This window comes from Salmo salar, chromosome 26 (assembly GCF_965601325.2).
Source record: "Salmo salar chromosome 26, fSalSal1, whole genome shotgun sequence".
Taxonomy (NCBI): Eukaryota; Metazoa; Chordata; class Actinopteri; order Salmoniformes; family Salmonidae; genus Salmo; species Salmo salar.
In genome coordinates, this window is record NC_138316.1 from 49,778,102 (window position 1) to 49,795,655 (window position 17,554).

A 17,554-nucleotide genomic window follows, 5' to 3' on the forward strand; every position below is an offset into this window, starting at 1 on the left:
TAGTGGTACTACTATAGACCAGAGCCCTATTCCCTTCATAGTACATTACTATAGACCAGAGCCCTATTCCCTTCATAGTGCACTACTATAGACCAGAGCCCTATTCCCTTTATAGTGCACTACTATAGACCAGAGCCCTATTCCCTATATAGTGCACTACTATAGACCAGAGTCCTATTCCCTATATAGTGGTACTACTATAGACCAGAGCCCTATTCCCTATATAATGCACTACTATAGACCAGAGCCCTATTCCCTATATAATGCACTACTATAGACCAGAGCCCTATTCCCTTCATAGTACACTACTATAGACCAGAGCCCTATTCCCTTCATAGTACACTACTATAGACCAGAGCCCTATTCCCTATATAGTGCACTACTATAGACCAGAGCCCTATTCCCTATATAATGCACTACTATAGACCAGAGCCCTATTCCCTTCATAGTACACTACTATAGACCAGAGCCCTATTCCCTTCATAGTACACTACTATAGACCAGAGCCCTATTCCCTTCATAGTACACTACTATAGACCAGAGCCCTATTCCCATCATAGTACACTACTATAGACCAGAGCCCTATTCCCTTCATAGTACACTACTATAGACCAGAGCCCTATTCCCTTCATAGTACACTACTATAGACCAGAGCCCTATTCCCTTCATAGTACACTACTATAGACCAGAGCCCTATTCCCTTCATAGTACACTACTATAGACCAGAGCCCTATTCCCTTCATAGTACACTACTATAGACCAGAGCCCTATTCCCTTCATAGTACACTACTATAGACTAGAGCCCTATTCCCTATATAGTGCACTACTATTAAACAGTGCCCTATAGACCCTGGTAAAAAAAATCCAAGGAGGCATTTGGTACTCCCCCTGTGTTGTCAGTCAGTCACATTAACCCTCTACATGAGAATGTCCCCAACAGGAACCTCCATAGGTAGCAGTGTATTCAATACAACATCTAGACCCCCAGAATGTCCCCAACAGGAACCTCCATAGGTAGCAGTGTATTCAATACAACACCTAGACCCCCAGAATGTCCCCCTGACAGGAACCTCCATAGGTAGCAGTGTATTCAATACAACATCTAGACCCCCAGAATGTCCCCAACAGGAACCTCCATAGGTAGCAGTGTATTCAATACAACATCTAGACCCCCAGAATGTCCCCAACAGGAACCTCCATAGGTAGCAGTGTATTCAATACAACACCTAGACCCCCAGAATGTCCCCAACAGGAACCTCCATAGGTAGCAGTGTATTCAATACAACACCTAGACCCCCAGAATGTCCCCAACAGGAACCTCCATAGGTAGCAGTGTATTCAATACAACATCTAGACCCCCAGAATGTCCCCAACAGGAACCTCCATAGGTAGCAGTGTATTCAATACAACACCTAGACCCCCAGAATGTCCCCAACAGGAACCTCCATAGGTAGCAGTGTATTCAATACAACACCTAGACCCCCAGAATGTCCCCAACAGGAACCTCCATAGGTAGCAGTGTATTCAATACAACACCTAGACCCCCAGAATGTCCCCAACAGGAACCTCCATAGGTAGCAGTGTATTCAATACAACACCTAGACCCCCAGAATGTCCCCAACAGGAACCTCCATAGGTAGCAGTGTATTCAATACAACACCTAGACCCCCAGAATGTCCCCAACAGGAACCTCCATAGGTAGCAGTGTATTCAATACAACATCTAGACCCCCAGAATGTCCCCCTGACAGGAACCTCCATAGGTAGCAGTGTATTCAATACAACATCTAGACCCCCAGAATGTCCCCAACAGGAACCTCCATAGGTAGCAGTGTATTCAATACAACATCTAGACCCCCAGAATGTCCCCAACAGGAACCTCCATAGGTAGCAGTGTATTCAATACAACATCTAGACCCCCAGAATGTCCCCAACAGGAACCTCCATAGGTAGCAGTGTATTCAATACAACATCTAGACCCCCAGAATGTCCCCAACAGGAACCTCCATAGGTAGCAGTGTATTCAATACAACACCTAGACCCCCAGAATGTCCCCAACAGGAACCTCCATAGGTAGCAGTGTATTCAATACAACACCTAGACCCCCAGAATGTCCCCAACAGGAACCTCCATAGGTAGCAGTGTATTCAATACAACACCTAGACCCCCAGAATGTCCCCAACAGGAACCTCCATAGGTAGCAGTGTATTCAATACAACATCTAGACCCCCAGAATGTCCCCAACAGGAACCTCCATAGGTAGCAGTGTATTCAATACAACACCTAGACCCCCAGAATGTCCCCAACAGGAACCTCCATAGGTAGCAGTGTATTCAATACAACACCTAGACCCCCAGAATGTCCCCAACAGGAACCTCCATAGGTAGCAGTGTATTCAATACAACACCTAGACCCCCAGAATGTCCCCAACAGGAACCTCCATAGGTAGCAGTGTATTCAATACAACACCTAGACCCCCAGAATGTCCCCAACAGGAACCTCCATAGGTAGCAGTGTATTCAATACAACACCTAGACCCCCAGAATGTCCCCAACAGGAACCTCCATAGGTAGCAGTGTATTCAATACAACACCTAGACCCCCAGAATGTCCCCAACAGGAACCTCCATAGGTAGCAGTGTATTCAATACAACATCTAGACCCCCAGAATGTCCCCAACAGGAACCTCCATAGGTAGCAGTGTATTCAATACAACACCTAGACCCCCAGAATGTCCCCAACAGGAACCTCCATAGGTAGCAGTGTATTCAATACAACACCTAGACCCCCAGAATGTCCCCAACAGGAACCTCCATAGGTAGCAGTGTATTCAATACAACATCTAGACCCCCAGAATGTCCCCAACAGGAACCTCCATAGGTAGCAGTGTATTCAATACAACACCTAGACCCCCAGAATGTCCCCAACATGAACCTCCATAGGTAGCAGTGTATTCAATACAACATCTAGACCCCCAGAATGTCCCCAACAGGAACCTCCATAGGTAGCAGTGTATTCAATACAACACCTAGACCCCCAGAATGTCCCCAACAGGAACCTCCATAGGTAGCAGTGTATTCAATACAACACCTAGACCCCCAGAATGTCCCCAACAGGAACCTCCATAGGTAGCAGTGTATTCAATACAACATCTAGACCCCCAGAATGTCCCCCTGACAGGAACCTCCATAGGTAGCAGTGTATTCAATACAACATCTAGATAGATGACCCCCAGTGTCGGTATCACAACGGGATATTTATATCTGACACTGAGGCAGAGGACAATAATAAGGAAACAAGAAACATTATGATGTCACATTTATTTTCATGAACAACACTTTTAAAAACACAAATTGTGTTCTTATCCTCGAAGTATACTTGAAGCAAGTAGTATGTATTACTGTGAAGACATGAAGCATTAAAGAAGAGCGACGCGAGGACTGGCCGACCAATAAATAACTGTATCAACATCAAACTAAAAAAAAAAAAAAAAAACATATTTATATTTTGGGAATCTAACATGACATTCAAGAACAACATGGCAACTTAATAAATACTGAACACTTCTCATACAACTCAAGTCAAAATAGCTTGAATAGAAAAACTAAAACGGCCCAAATAAATACATGAATACATTAATGAGAAACCTGGCAACTTCATAAATACTGGTCTTCTCATGAAGCTCAATCAAAATTTGCTTGAATAGAAATGTTGTTCACTCCTGTGAACTACAGTGAGTTACAAAACATTAGGAACACCTTCTCCCTTTTGCCCTCAGAACAGCCTTCTTTGGGGCATGGACTCTACAAGGTGTTGAAAGCGTTCCACAGGGATTCTGGCCCATGTTGACTCCAATGCTTCCCACAGTTGTGTCAAGTTGGCTGGATGTCCTTTGGGTGGTGGACCATTCTTGATACACACAGGGAAACTGTTGAGTGTGAAAAACCCAGCAGCGTTGCAGCATACCCCATTTAAAGGCACTTAAATATTTTGTCTTGCCCATTCACCCTCTGAATGGCACACATACACAATCCATGTCTCAATTGTCTCAACTCTTACAAATCCTTCTTCAACCTGTCTCCTCCTCTTTATCTAGACTGATTGAAGTGGATTTAACAAGGTGACATCAATAAGGGATCATAGCTTCACCTGGATTCACCTGGTCAGTCTATGTCATGGAAAGAGCAGGTGTTCCTAATGTTTTGTACACTCAGTATATCTGCGCTTGGCATTGTAGTATGACTGTTATGTCTGACTCCTACTGGTGGCTCTTCCTGTGTTGACATGTGTTGTTGACCCTGTAGCTGTTGTCAGTAGACAGGAAATGCAACAAAACGCTCCCAAACTGACAGAAACAGGGAGGTACTATCTGAACTTGTTTTGGTTCCCAGTGTACCATAATAAACATGATGTAGATGTGGCCAGGTTGAACCTCATCTCACCTTAGTTGAGCACCTTCTCCTCTCCAAGCTAGGGTTAGTTAGGGTTAGAGTTAGCTAGGGTTAGGGTTAGTTAAGGTTAGTTAGGGTTAGTTAGGGCTAGAGTTAGTTAGGGTTAGAGTTAGTTAGGGCTAGAGTTAGTTAGGGCTAGAGTTAGCTAGGGTTAGTTAGGGTTAGCTAGGGTTAGGGTTAGCTAGGGTTAGTTAGGGCTAGAGTTAGTTAGGGCTAGGGTTAGCTAGGGTTAGGGTTAGTTAGGGTTAGCGTTAGCTAGGGCTAGGGTTAGCTAGGGCTAGGGTTAGCTAGGGCTAGGGTTAGCTAGGGCTAGAGTTAGCTAGGGCTAGAGTTAGCTAGGGTTAGTGTTAGCTAGGGTTAGAGTTAGCTAGGGTTAGAGTTAGCTAGGGTTTGTTCGGGTTAGCTAGGGTTAGAGTTAGTTAGGGTTAGCTAAGGTCAGAGTTAGCTGCGGGTTGAGGTTAGCTAGGGTTAGTTAGGTTAGGGTTAGTTAAGCCAGTTTGTCCCAGGGGTCTTGGCTGTAGAGACACACTTGATAGAGGGTTAGGATTAGGGTTAGAGTTAGGATTAGAGTTAGCTAGGGTTAGAGTTAGCTAAGGTTAGCTAGGGTTAGAGTTAGCTAGGGTTAGCTAGAGTTAGCTAGAGTTAGGGTTAGAGTTAGCTAGGGTTAGAGTTAGCTAGGGTTAGAGTTAGCTAGGGTTAGAGTTAGCTAGGGTTAGCTAGAGTTGGTTAGAGTTAGTTAGAGTTAGCTAGGGTTAGAGTTAGCTAGGGTTAGAGTTAGCTAGGGTTAGCGTTAGCTAGGGTTAGCGTTAGTTAAGCCAGTTTGTCCCAGGGGTCTTGGCTGTAGAGACACACTTGATAGAGGATAGCCAGATCCACCAGTACCTGAGCCAGCCCACACAACAGGAACTGGAGCGGGCTCTCCTTCAGGGCAAAGTAGGCCGTCTTGAAGCTGTCCCCGGCCATCCACAGTAGGACCATGTTCACACTGAAGACAGAAAACATGTCAATAAGAAACAGGATCATTGACCATCACTTTGAATGACAGTCACTGAGAAGAGGAAACATGGTGCTGCACCTGTTTCCCTCCAGGTGTATCTTTAGTTCGGTTTGAGCACCGTCATTTTACTGAAGAGGTAATTATTGATCATCAGTGTCAAATAGGTCTGACTGGTGTCTGAGGCAGTCCAACATGACCCTATAGCCCTATGACACCCAGAAGGTCTGTAGGCCAGGCTGACTGGTGTCTGAGGCAGTCCAACATGACCCTAAAGCCCTATGACACCCAGAAGGTCTGTAGGCCAGGCTGACTGGTGTCTGAGGCAGTCCAACATGACCCTATAGCCCTATGACACCCAGAAGGTGTAACAGAGTCCACTTTAGGACTAGCTAGTGTAACCAATGTGAAATGGCTAGTTAGTTAGCGGTGGTGCGCGCTAATAGCGGTTCAAATCGGTGACATCACTCGCTCTGCGACCTTAAGTAGTTGTTCCACTTGAGTCGCAAGGGCCGCGGCTTTTGTGGCGTGATGGGTAACGATGCTTCGGTGGGTGTCAGTTGTTGATGTGTGCAAGGGTCCCTGGTTCGAGCCCAGGTCGGGGCGAAGAGAGGGACGAAAACTACACTGTTACACTAGCACACGGTGCCGGCTCCCGCCTGATGTGTACCGGAGTCTTCTTTAGGTCTAGCTAGCATACGGTTACTGCCACCTACTGTACTGGAGCGCACCTGCCTCCTGGAGTCATAGCATAAAAATGTACCAAACAAAGTATATGGAGGGATTCCTGCAGATGAATTGTGGTCTGCAGTCGCACCGTTCTCCCTCTGCCAAGCCACAAACTGGTATTAGCTTGGCATCTGTTCATGTAGCTCATCTTAATGATTATTTATCTAATCCAATTTAATTTAAACAGAGAAGCATGGTATGGCTGACAGTCTCACATCATCGTGACCGCAACTCTACAATGGATGTTGACTTAATGGTGCTTCTTCATTATCATAACCAACAGGTTTTGGCAGACAGCCGGGTGTCATCTGAGTATTATTAGGATACATCCCAAATGCCAACTTATTCCCCAGATAGTGCACTGTGTAGGTGCATTGCATTATAGGTTTTGGCTGTCTGCCAAAACCTGTTGGTTATGATAATGAAGAAGCACCATTAAGTCAACATCCATTGTTCATTGAGTACAGCTCAGCATTTAACACCATAGTACCCTCCAAACTCGTCATTAAGCTCGAGGCCCTGGGTCTCGACCCCACCCTGTGCAACAGGGTTCTGGACTTCCTGACGGGCCGCCCCCAGGTGGTGAGGGTAGGTAACAACATCTCCACCCCGCTGATCCTCAACAGTGGGGCCCCACAAGGGTGCGTTCTCAGCTCTCTCCTGTACTCCCTGTTCACCCTCCCTGTAGACGAGACGGCCTACAGGGAGGAGGTGAGGGCCCTCGGAGTGTGGTGTCAGTGAAAATAACCTCACACTCAATGTCAACAAAACAAAGGAGATGATCGTGGAATTCAGGAAACAGTAGAGGGAGCACCCCCCCTATCCACATAAATGGGACAGTAGTGGAGAAGGTGGAAAGTTTTAAGTTCCTCAGCGTACACATCACGGACAAACTGAAATGTTCCACCCACACAGACAGCGTGGTGAAGAAGGTGCAGCAGCGCCTCTTCAACCTCAGGAGGCTGAAGAAATTCGGCTTGTCACCAAAAACACTCAAACTTTTACAGATGCACAATCGAGAGCATCCTGTCGGGCTGTATCACCGCCTGGTACGGCAACTGCTCCGCCCACAACCATAAGGCTCTTCAGAGGGTAGTGAGGTCTGCACAACGCATCACTAGGGGCAAACTACCTGCCCTCCAGGACACCTACACCACCCGATGTCACAGGAAGGCCAAAAAGATCATCAAGGACAACAACCACCCGAGCCACTGCCTGTTCACCCCGCTATCATCCAGAAGGCGAGGTCAGTACAGGTGCATCAAAGCGGGGACCGAGAGACTGAAAAACAGCTTCTATCTCAAAGCCATCAGACTGTTAAATAGCCATCACTAACATTGAGTGGCTGCTGCCAACATACTGACTCATCTCTAGCCACTTTAATAATGGAAAAATGTATGTAAAAAACTGTATCACTAGCCACTTTAAATAATGTTTATATACACTACATTACTCATATCAGCTGTCGCTGGGCAACACGGACTTTCAACTCCCTCCAAAGATTTTCTATGGGGTTGAGATCTGGAGACTGGCTAGGCCACTCCAGGACCTTGAAATGCTTCTTACGAAGCCACTCCTTTGTTGCCCGGGCGGTGTGTTTGGGATCATTGTCATGCTGAAAGACCCAGCCACGTTTCATCTTCAATGCCCTTGCTGATGGAAGGAGGTTTTCACTCAAAATCTCACGATACATGGCCCCATTCATTCTTTCCTTTACACGGATCAGTCGTCCTGGCCCCTTTGCAGAAAAACAGCCCCAAAGCATGATGTTTCCACCCCCATGCTTCACAGTAGGTATGGTGTTCTTTGGATGCAACTCAGTATTCTTTGTCCTCCAAACATGACGAGTTGAGTTTTTACCAAAAAGTTATATTTTGGTTTCATCTGACATTCTCCCAATCATCTTCTGGATCATCCAAATGCTCTCTAGCAAACTTCAGATGGGCCTGGACATGTACTAGCTTAAGCAGGGGGACACGTCTCGCACTTCAGGATTTGAGTCCCTGGCGGCGTACTGTTTTACTGATGGTAGGCTTTGTTACTTTGGTCCCAGCTCTCTGCAGGTCATTCACTAGGTCCCCCCGTGTGGTTCTGGGATTTTTGCTCACCGTTCTTGTGATCATTTTGACCCCACGGGGTGAGATCTTGCGTGGAGCCCCAGATCGAGGGAGATTATCAGTAGTCTTGTATGTCTTCCATTTCCTAATAATTGCTCCCACAGTTGATTTCTTCAAACCAAGCTGCTTACCTATTGCAGATTCAGTCTTCCCAGCCTGGTGCAGGTCTACAATTTTGTTTCTGGTGTCCTTTGACATCTCTTTGGTCTTGGCCATAGTGGAGTTTGGAGTGTGACTGTTTGAGGTTGTGGACAGGTGTATTTTATACTGATAACAAGTTCAAACAGGTGCCATTAATACAGTAACGAGTGGAGGACAGAGGAGCCTCTTAAAGAAGAAGTTACAGGTCTGTGAGAGCCAGAAATCTTGCTTGTTTGTAGGTGACCAAATACTTATTTTCCACCATAATTTGCAAATAAATTCATTAAAAATCCTACAATGTGATTTTCTGGGAAAAAAAATCTCATTTTGTCTGTCATAGTTGACGTGTACCTATGATGAAAATTACAGGCCTCTCATCTTTTTAAGTGGGAGAACTTGCACAATTGGAGGCTGACTAAATACTTTTTTGCCCCACTGTATTCTTATTCATTCCTTTACACTTGTGTGTATAAGGTAGTTGTTGTGAAATTGTTAGGTTAGATTACTTGTTAGATATTACTGCATGGTCGGAATTAGAAGCACAAGCATTTCACTACACTCGCAATAACATCTGCTAACCATGTGTATGTGACAAATAAAATTTGATTTGATTTGGAATACGGTGCCATTTGAGACAAACTTAGTTCATTTAGTTGGTTAGTGTGTCTCAGGGTACGGCTGGAATGTGTTTCAGAGGACAGCTCTCATCAGAGTAAACACTCATTAGCTTCACCTCACGATGAGAAAAAACATTCAGCAACTACAAGCATACAAGGAGTTTTACTGCTGCAGCTCCTGGTCGGACTAACCAAGTCTCGGGCCTGGGAAAGGACATTTTAAAGGCCCCCCCTCTTCAAATTGGAGAGAATTTTGACGTTTTCATGGTAATTTCCTACAATTCTACACATTTTGCCATGGGACAGAGAGAACATTTGTAGTTTTAAAGCTAATTTCCTGTAATAGTACAAATGTTTCCATGGCGCAAAGATAATTTTGCAGTTTTAAAACTTAAATTACAGTGCTAGGAATACAAGAAGTAATGAGTTGAAAAGGGGATAATTGATAGAGTGGGCCTACTGTGGATTCCTGTGAGCCTCCCAGGCCACGTTGTGGATCCAGGGGTCACCTATATTATATCATTGTATTATATTGCACCCTCTAAACTTGTTCCACGGGCAAATTCATTTAAAAATCAGTTGTTGCTAGCAAATATTATTTATTTTTAAATTAAATTTAGAAAAGCTTGTTCTCATTTTCTAAATGTTCTGCCTACGCGTTACACAAAAAAACTGGTCACTGATATTCACCCTTCTAGTCAATACAACACATCGAATTTAACTTCCCACTTCTACTCAAAACAACACATTGAATTTAATTTCACCCTCCTAGTCAATACAACACATTGAATGTAACTTTCCACTTCTAGTCAATACAACACATTGAACGTAACTTTCCACTTCTAGTCAATACAACACATTGAACGTAACTTTCCACTTCTAGTCAATACAACACATTGAACGTAACTTTCCACTTCTAGTCAATACAACACATTGAATGTAACTTTCCACTTCTAGTCAATACAACACATTGAATGTAACTTTCCACTTCTAGTCAATACAACACATTGAATGTAACTTTCCACTTCTAGTCAATAAAACACATTGAATTTCACTTCTCCTTTCTAGTCAATAAAACACATTGAATTTAATTTCACCCTCCTAGTCAATAAAACACATTGAATTTAATTTCACCCTCCTAGTCAATAAAACACATTGAATTTAACTTGACCCTGTTCACTGTATAATAGAATGCTGCATGGAATGGCTGATTGGCTCATATCCAAAGGCCTAGCTGTGATTGGTCTGGAGGAATGGCAGGAAGGAATACAACTAATTTGGTGGGTGCTTATATTTTCCTATTAAACATGCATAATGATATGTGGCAGTAAGGGGAAAACATGAAACCTGTTCTTCTCTTCAGTTAAACACCAATCAGATGTGACTAAACCTAGTGCGAAGTTACCAGGTTGTTAGCTAGCTAGGTAACATGACTGAACATGACTTGGTTCGTTATCAAACCGGGATTAGTTTAAAACCGCCCACGACATGGTTTTGTGAAATTATATCAAATGCGCACGAAATTGTGCAGAAAAAAAGGTAGCTCTGGTAATATTGGTCATGTTTTTTGAGACAAGGCGTTTTCTTTGCTGTAACGCTGGAGGCATGCCTGTTGCGAAGCTGTGCTCCATTTTTCCTCTGGCACGCAAGAGACTGTGTGACAGGCTAGCGAACTTGTAATTGCAAAGCCTACTCAGACTTGGTTATACCAAGCAATTAAATTATACAATGTATCAACTTGGCTCGCTCTGCTCCAATGTATAACATGTTCAAATGTAACAACAAAACACTCATCAGGGTCTGCATCCCTGTTCGCCATCACGGCTAAATTATATTATAAAACCGAGGGAGGAATAGATGGGTATGAAGAGCAGATGGAGAGAAGCAGGTGAGCGGAGGCTGGTAGGGGATGCTTACAGAAGCAGGTGAGTGAGGGACGGTAGGGGATGCTGAGAGAAGCAGGTGAGATGGGGCTGGTAGGGGATGCTGAGAGAAGCAGGTGAGTGATGGCTGGTAGGGGATGCTGAGACAAGCAGGTGAGTGAGGGCGGGTAACCTTCATCTGAGTAGAGTGGGTCAATTTCCTGAAGAAAATGTGTTTGCTTCCTCAGCCTCACCTCATGCCGGTGGTGGAGTGGTTGCGTTGGTTCTGGAGCAGCTGTGGTAGCCCCAGCATGGCCTCCGTCAGCACGGCCAGGAAGCCTAGGGACTCCACAAACAGAGAGGAGTCCAGGAGGAGAAGGGTGGTGAAGGCACAGGGCAGCGTGAAGGCCAACAGGAAGATGAGGTAGTCCTCAAAGCCGTCCCAGCTCCAAAAGAAACGGGGATCCAGATCTGATAGAGAGAGAGATGGGGTGGATGGAGAGAGAGAGAGAGAGACAGAGAGACAGAGAGACACAGACAGAGAGACACAGACAGAGAGACACAGACAGAGAGAGAGACACAGACAGAGAGAGAGACACAGACAGAGAGAGAGACACAGACAGAGAGAGACACAGACAGAGAGAGACACAGACAGAGAGAGACACAGACAGAGAGAGACACAGACAGAGAGAGACACAGACAGAGAGAGACACAGACAGAGAGACACAGACAGCAGGTAAATAATGGAAGGTTAATATCTCCCTCCAGTGGTAAAACAATAGAACAGCTGCAGAGGTGGCTGGATGGTTATTAAAATGGTGGATAGATGGTGATAGATGGCTGTCTTATGGTTTTTAAATGGTTGTTGTTAGCCTTTGCCACAAGCTTTCAACGTAACTAAAGCCTGGAGCCGAAGTTAGATGGCTGTTAGATAGTTATTCTATGGGTGCTATATGTTTGCTGTTACCTGTGATGTGTTGCTGTTTGGTGCTGATACGGTTGGTGTTCTGTACAGAGCAGCAGAGGTTGAGCATCACCAGCATGGTGAGAATCATCACCACACTCTGCAGGAGCAGAGTCACCTCAAACTGCTTCCCAAACCTGCAGGTGTGAAAACACACACACACAAACAAAACAGACAGACGCGCACACACACACACACATTAGCAGAAAACCTGACACTGCATTAACTCCAGGTAAACCTTACTACCCCCCCCCCCCACACCCAAAACCCACTCGCCAGAAGAGGATGCGGAGGATGTTAGCGACCAGCAGAACCAGGCAGACGCGTGTAGAGAAGCCGTCTGTGTTCTTGGTCCGAAGGATCTGCTGGTACTGTGAGGCGTAGGGCAGAGCCCCTCCAACCACCATCACACAGGATGTCAGCCAGTCCAAAGAGTGCCACAGGGTCCCCACATCTCCCTCCTCCTCATCACCCAGACCCAGTCTGTTGTCCATGTCTCTCACAACTCATGGGACACCACAGCACAGCTTTCCACCAGTAGGCTCTGATCCAATGCACCGAACATAATGCCAGACTTTAGTTCCGTTAGTTCAATTGTGCATATAGGTAGGCCCTAAACAGAATGTGTAAGATTTTGTCGTAGTTTTGTTTATTTACTTTTCAACTGCAAATCAGTCAGACAAACTGTAACCTGTTTCAAAGTTGAAACTTCTGCTGAGCTCTTATTCTGGCATGAATTACAAATCAACACGAGGTGAGAAATAAAAACGGACTGTAGCCAACCTACCTATTTGATAGGGAGGCTTTTGTTAATCAAAGCCAGGATAAGAAAAAGTCAAGAGTTGAGTGAATTCAACCGGCAGAAAATGAATGGCGATTAAATAAATGTGCGTTTCATCAACCAAATCGAGGAGGATGCAATTTCCTTTCAAATATATATGTCCTACTAAATGCTTGTTCGCCATGCATCATGTTCCAGGTTCTGCTCTATTTCTTCCAAATACTCATTAATGTTGTTGCATTATTTTATAAAGGCTTCTAATCCAGTACCGTTTGCTCGTTTCCCGTTTTGGTAAACTCGCGAGATTTAGAATGCTCACGCTTCGTTGGGGGTCTGTAGCTAGTCAGTGACGGATTCGATTAATCTCGCTCTGGCGCCCGTGTGATCGTGTTTAGCACCGGCTCAAAGTTGATTGCATTTGGAACCGGGCTGCCTTACGGGCATGAGCAGGTGCCATGCTCTGACTAAAACGGCGAAATTGGCTCAAAACCAAAGTTTGGTAATCAAGCACGTGTAGTAATTAGTTAGAGTATGTCTTTTTCCACGTGATTGCTTTTGATAAAAACCCTTTATCTGCCATCCCAAGTAAAACTAGTTAGAAAATGTACTTTATTGTAAAATATATGTTGTATGTTTCTGGAGGATGCACCATTCTGCCCTGTTGACAACATGACCAAGCGGTGCATATTACTGTTCCATTTGAGAAGGGCGCTCCTCCCTCTCCGTTTTTACCCGATGAGGTAAACGGCCATTGCCCGGTTCAATCCAGGCCAGTGTAAAATAATTCCCTCAGTCATTCACGGTTGTTTCGCTTCGTGTGCAGAGAAGGAAGACGTCTCAGACTAGCCAGTGGTCTATCGTACAGCAGCGCCACGAATTTAGTGCAATGTCAGAGATCCAGGATCCGAAATCTGTACAGGACCTGACTGGGGTGGTGAGTCTTATTACCTAGCTAACGGTCCCAAATCCTTGCCATATCGTATCCCATTTGAAAACCTGAGAACTAGCTAGCGTTAGCTAGCAGGCTGGCTAACTGGCTAAAGTGCTGCTATAACTGTTTTTTTCTCCAATCGTTTTTGTAGCAACATTAACTTTTTTCCAATGAAATAGTTGCAGTCAAATTCTGTTTAGCTACATTACCTTTGTTTTAGTCCTGTTTAGCTAGCTAGCTACAGCTATTATTATTGAAATGTAACTGATAGATGGGTGATAGATGGCTAAATGTAATTGTGTTCCGGCTTGTAAAGCTTGACTTTTGTTTTTTGGCGACAAAACTGCAAATCCCAATGGTTTCCATGGTATCAGCGGTGGAGGCAACACCCTGTTGTGTAGGCATCGGAGGCAGCTTAACGCCCACAAGGTTCAATAGTATGCATGCATGCACTAAGATTCTGCTATACTACAGGATATAAACGTGTCCACCCACACATTGCAACAAACAGTTATTACAACATGTTCTGTCCTCCTTCTCCTCATTTTCTACAGGTCCAGACATTGCTGCAGCAGACGCAGGATAAATTCCAGACCATGTCAGACCAGATCATTGGAAGAAATATCCTGCCTTCACAATTTCAATGCTATCAAAGACAGACTTTCAGAATGACACAGTTTTATGTTACAATTTTATTGGATTGCTCATAGCGTAGTCTAATGATATCAATGACTTGATCATTCAGATACAGCCGGTTTGAAGCAATTTTGTAAATCAATCAATCACGCTTGTATTTGTCACATGCTTCGTAAACAACAGTTGTAGACTAATAACAGTGAAATGTACAACTTTTGCTAACATTTCAAAATACAGAACATTAATATCGGCATTGTATTACTGATGGACCGCTGTAACAAGCAGACAGATTGGGTCAAAGGGATTGGTAGTTCTTAGTTCTATGGATAGGAGTTTGGGATATTTTGTATAGTAGGCATGGTACCTGAATGTTGTTCCCACTTCCTTGACAAGAGTACTCGATGAGATGAGTGGCCGCATCGATGACCTGGAGAAGAACATTGGTGACCTGATGACCCAGGCTGGGGTGGAGGAGATGGAGGCGGAGAACAAGGTCAAGGAGGAACAGGGTTCTTCTTAAAAGGTAATCAACATGGAGTCCACAGAGCGTTCTGCTTGTTTTTCTCATCTCCTATAGATCTCTGTGTGTGTTCAAAGGGTTGTTTCAACTCTCCAATATTTGTCAACAACACTGTGTATGTTTTCAGATTGTAACTACTAGAGCCCGATCCATATGTTTTTTTGGGGTCCGATTACGATTTTTGGGGTGGCAAAACTTACCTATGCCGATATATTGTTTTTAGAGTGGGAAGTGAAAAAGTGTCATTTTTCTACTCTGAATTCTCATACATTTCCATCCAAAAGAGCAATTGTCCAATAACTATGCTTCAAATGTTGATGTCATACTTTGTGACAATAATAATGTCATGAAAATGGCTGCAGGTGTTCAGATCAGCATGAGATTCCCTTGTTTCATTCTGTTTATTCAATATCGGTTATCAGTGAATATCGGCCCATACCGATATAGAGGTTAAAAAGGACAATATTGGTGATAGTACTGATACCCCTTGACTTATTCCACATTTTGTGTTACAGCCTGAATTATATATGAATTGAATGTATTTTTTTCCCCTACCCATCTATCTACACACAATACCCTATAATAACAAAGTGAAAACATGTTTTTTTTTTATATTGAAAATATGTAAATGAAATATTTCTGTATTTCATTTTCAATATAAGTATTCACAACTCTTTGCTATGACACTCCAAATTGCATCCAATTTCCTTTGATCATCCTTGGGATGTCACTACAACTTGATTTGAAGTCTACATGTGGCCATGGACATGATTTAGAAAGAAACACATCTCTGTATGTGTAAATAAAGTCCCACAGTTGACAGTGCATGTCAGAGCAGAAACTATACCATGAAGTCCAAGGAACTGTCCGTAGAGCTCTGAGATATACTGTATGCTTAATCACAATTCTATCTGGGGGAAGGGTATAAAAAAAAAAATTGAGTGTTGAAAAAGTTTCCAAGAGCCCAGTGGTCTCCATCATAGGAAATGGAAAAAATCTGGAACTACCCAGACTGCCAAGAGCTGGCTGTCTGACCGAACTGAGCAACTGGGCAAGAACCCAATGACCACTCTGACAGATCTAGAGTTCCTTGGCTGAGATGGGAGAACCTGTCAGAAGGATAACAGTCTCTACAGCACTTCACCAATCTGGGCTTTATGGGAGAGTGGCCAGACAGAAGCCACTCCTGCGAAAAAGACACATGACGGCACACCTGGAGTTTGCAAAAAGGCATGTAAAAGACTGAGAGCATAAGGCAAAAGATCCTGTGGTCTGATGAGACAAAAAAAATTACATTCTTTGGCCTGAATGTAAATCAGTGACTGGAATAAAACAGACACAGCTCATCACCTGTCTAACACATTCCCTACTGTAAAGCATGGTGGTGGCAGTGTCATGCTATGGGGGATGCTTTTCAGCAGCAGGGACTTGGAGACTGGTAACAATAGAGGGAACAATGAATGGAGCCAAATACAGGACAATCTGTGATAATAACCCGCTTCAGAGTGCAAACAACCTTAGACTGGGGGTGAAGATTTACGTTTCAACAGGACAATGACCCCAAGCATACAGCCAAAGCAATGCTGGAATGGCTTCAGAACAAGAATGTGAAAGTCTTTGAGTGGCCCAGACTTGAATCCCATTTAAAATCTGTGGAAAAACTTGAAGATTGCTGTTTACCGCCACTCCCCATCTAACTTAACAGAGGGTGAGAAAATCTGCAAGGAAAATTGAGAAAATCACCAAATCCAGATGTGCAAAGCTGATACAGACATACCCAAGACGACTCAAAGCTGTATTTGCCTACAAACGTGTTTCCACAAAGTATTGACTCAGATGTTAATACGTATGTAAATTAGATTTCTGTATTTCATGTTAAATAAATGAGCAAAAACTTCTAAACATGTTTTCACTTTGTCACTATGGGGTATTGTGTGTTGATGGGTGGGGGTAAATGTAATCCATTTTGAATTCGGGCTGTAACACAACTCAAAATTCAAAAGGCACTCGCACATCTGAGCAAACTGTTTGCAGGTGCATGGCAACAGTTGAACAAGATTCTTCTTCTTCAGGCTGTAACACAACTGAATGTTGAATATTTTCTGATGGCACTGTATCGGTCAGGCTCTACGAACGACTTTTTTTGTGATTTGAGAGATATTTGGTTTATTTAACGTTTCCTCTTCTCTTTCCACTTTCAGGTTTCCAAGTAACAGGATGGTGGAGACTAAATGGGAAACAGACAGTTTTTCAGGAGTATTGTATATTTAAGTTTTTTTTTAAATTGTTAGTATTTTGATTTACTGTGTATGTAACATGTTTTATATTTACAGTCATATTAACTCTTGTAATAATGTTCACTCTTGACATTTGTTTGGTTTTTGAATTTATATTTTCCTTAACTTGAGATGGCTCACTCAGGTGGCTCACTTAATGGCTCACTCAGGTGACTCACTGGGCCAGTAACTGATTATGTCAACTAGCCAATTTAACATTTTAACAATATTTCAACACAAAACATTTACTGCTATTCAAATGTTCTAAAATGTTGTGTGTTAAGATTTCTTTACTTTCAGTCTTTTTCACAATAAACCAGGGCTTGCATACACTTTGGTCCTCTTCTCTCATACAGGTTGAAAACGGCAGTGCCTCGAGGATATGAGTTGTGCACAAAATGTGAATATTTGTTTTCCAAGGCACTGTATATTTTCCTATTTTCAAAGAAGCTGTCAATATCTCTGAATAAATGCACCCTCGAGAAGGATATAATGCCCTGGTTTGGAAATGGTTAAAAAGCAGTGAACACCCACATC

The 17,554-nt window shown here is 43.6% G+C and overlaps 2 protein-coding genes across 2 annotated transcripts; one reads left to right on the forward strand and one right to left on the reverse strand.

The window, feature by feature from the left end:
• Positions 1-3,299: 3,299 nt before the first annotated feature.
• On the reverse strand, positions 3,300-12,033 carry LOC106587961 (solute carrier family 66 member 2). The gene is made up of 3 exons (XM_014176621.3): positions 11,877-12,033; positions 11,164-11,380; positions 3,300-5,434 (listed from the first exon to the last, which is right to left on the reverse strand). The coding sequence occupies exons 1-3, from the start codon at positions 11,962-11,964 to the stop codon at positions 5,260-5,262; spliced, it is 480 nt and encodes a 159-aa protein (XP_014032096.3). The 5' UTR covers positions 11,965-12,033; the 3' UTR covers positions 3,300-5,259.
• A 1,391-nt stretch (positions 12,034-13,424) lies between these two features.
• LOC123730794 (heat shock factor-binding protein 1) lies at positions 13,425-17,349 on the forward strand. The gene is made up of 4 exons (XM_045708767.2): positions 13,425-13,588; positions 14,140-14,206; positions 14,620-14,744; positions 16,943-17,349. Exons 1-3 carry the CDS (start codon positions 13,541-13,543, stop codon positions 14,739-14,741), a joined length of 237 nt encoding a protein of 78 aa, XP_045564723.1. The 5' UTR covers positions 13,425-13,540; the 3' UTR covers positions 14,742-14,744; positions 16,943-17,349.
• The last annotated feature ends 205 nt before the right edge of the window (positions 17,350-17,554 follow it).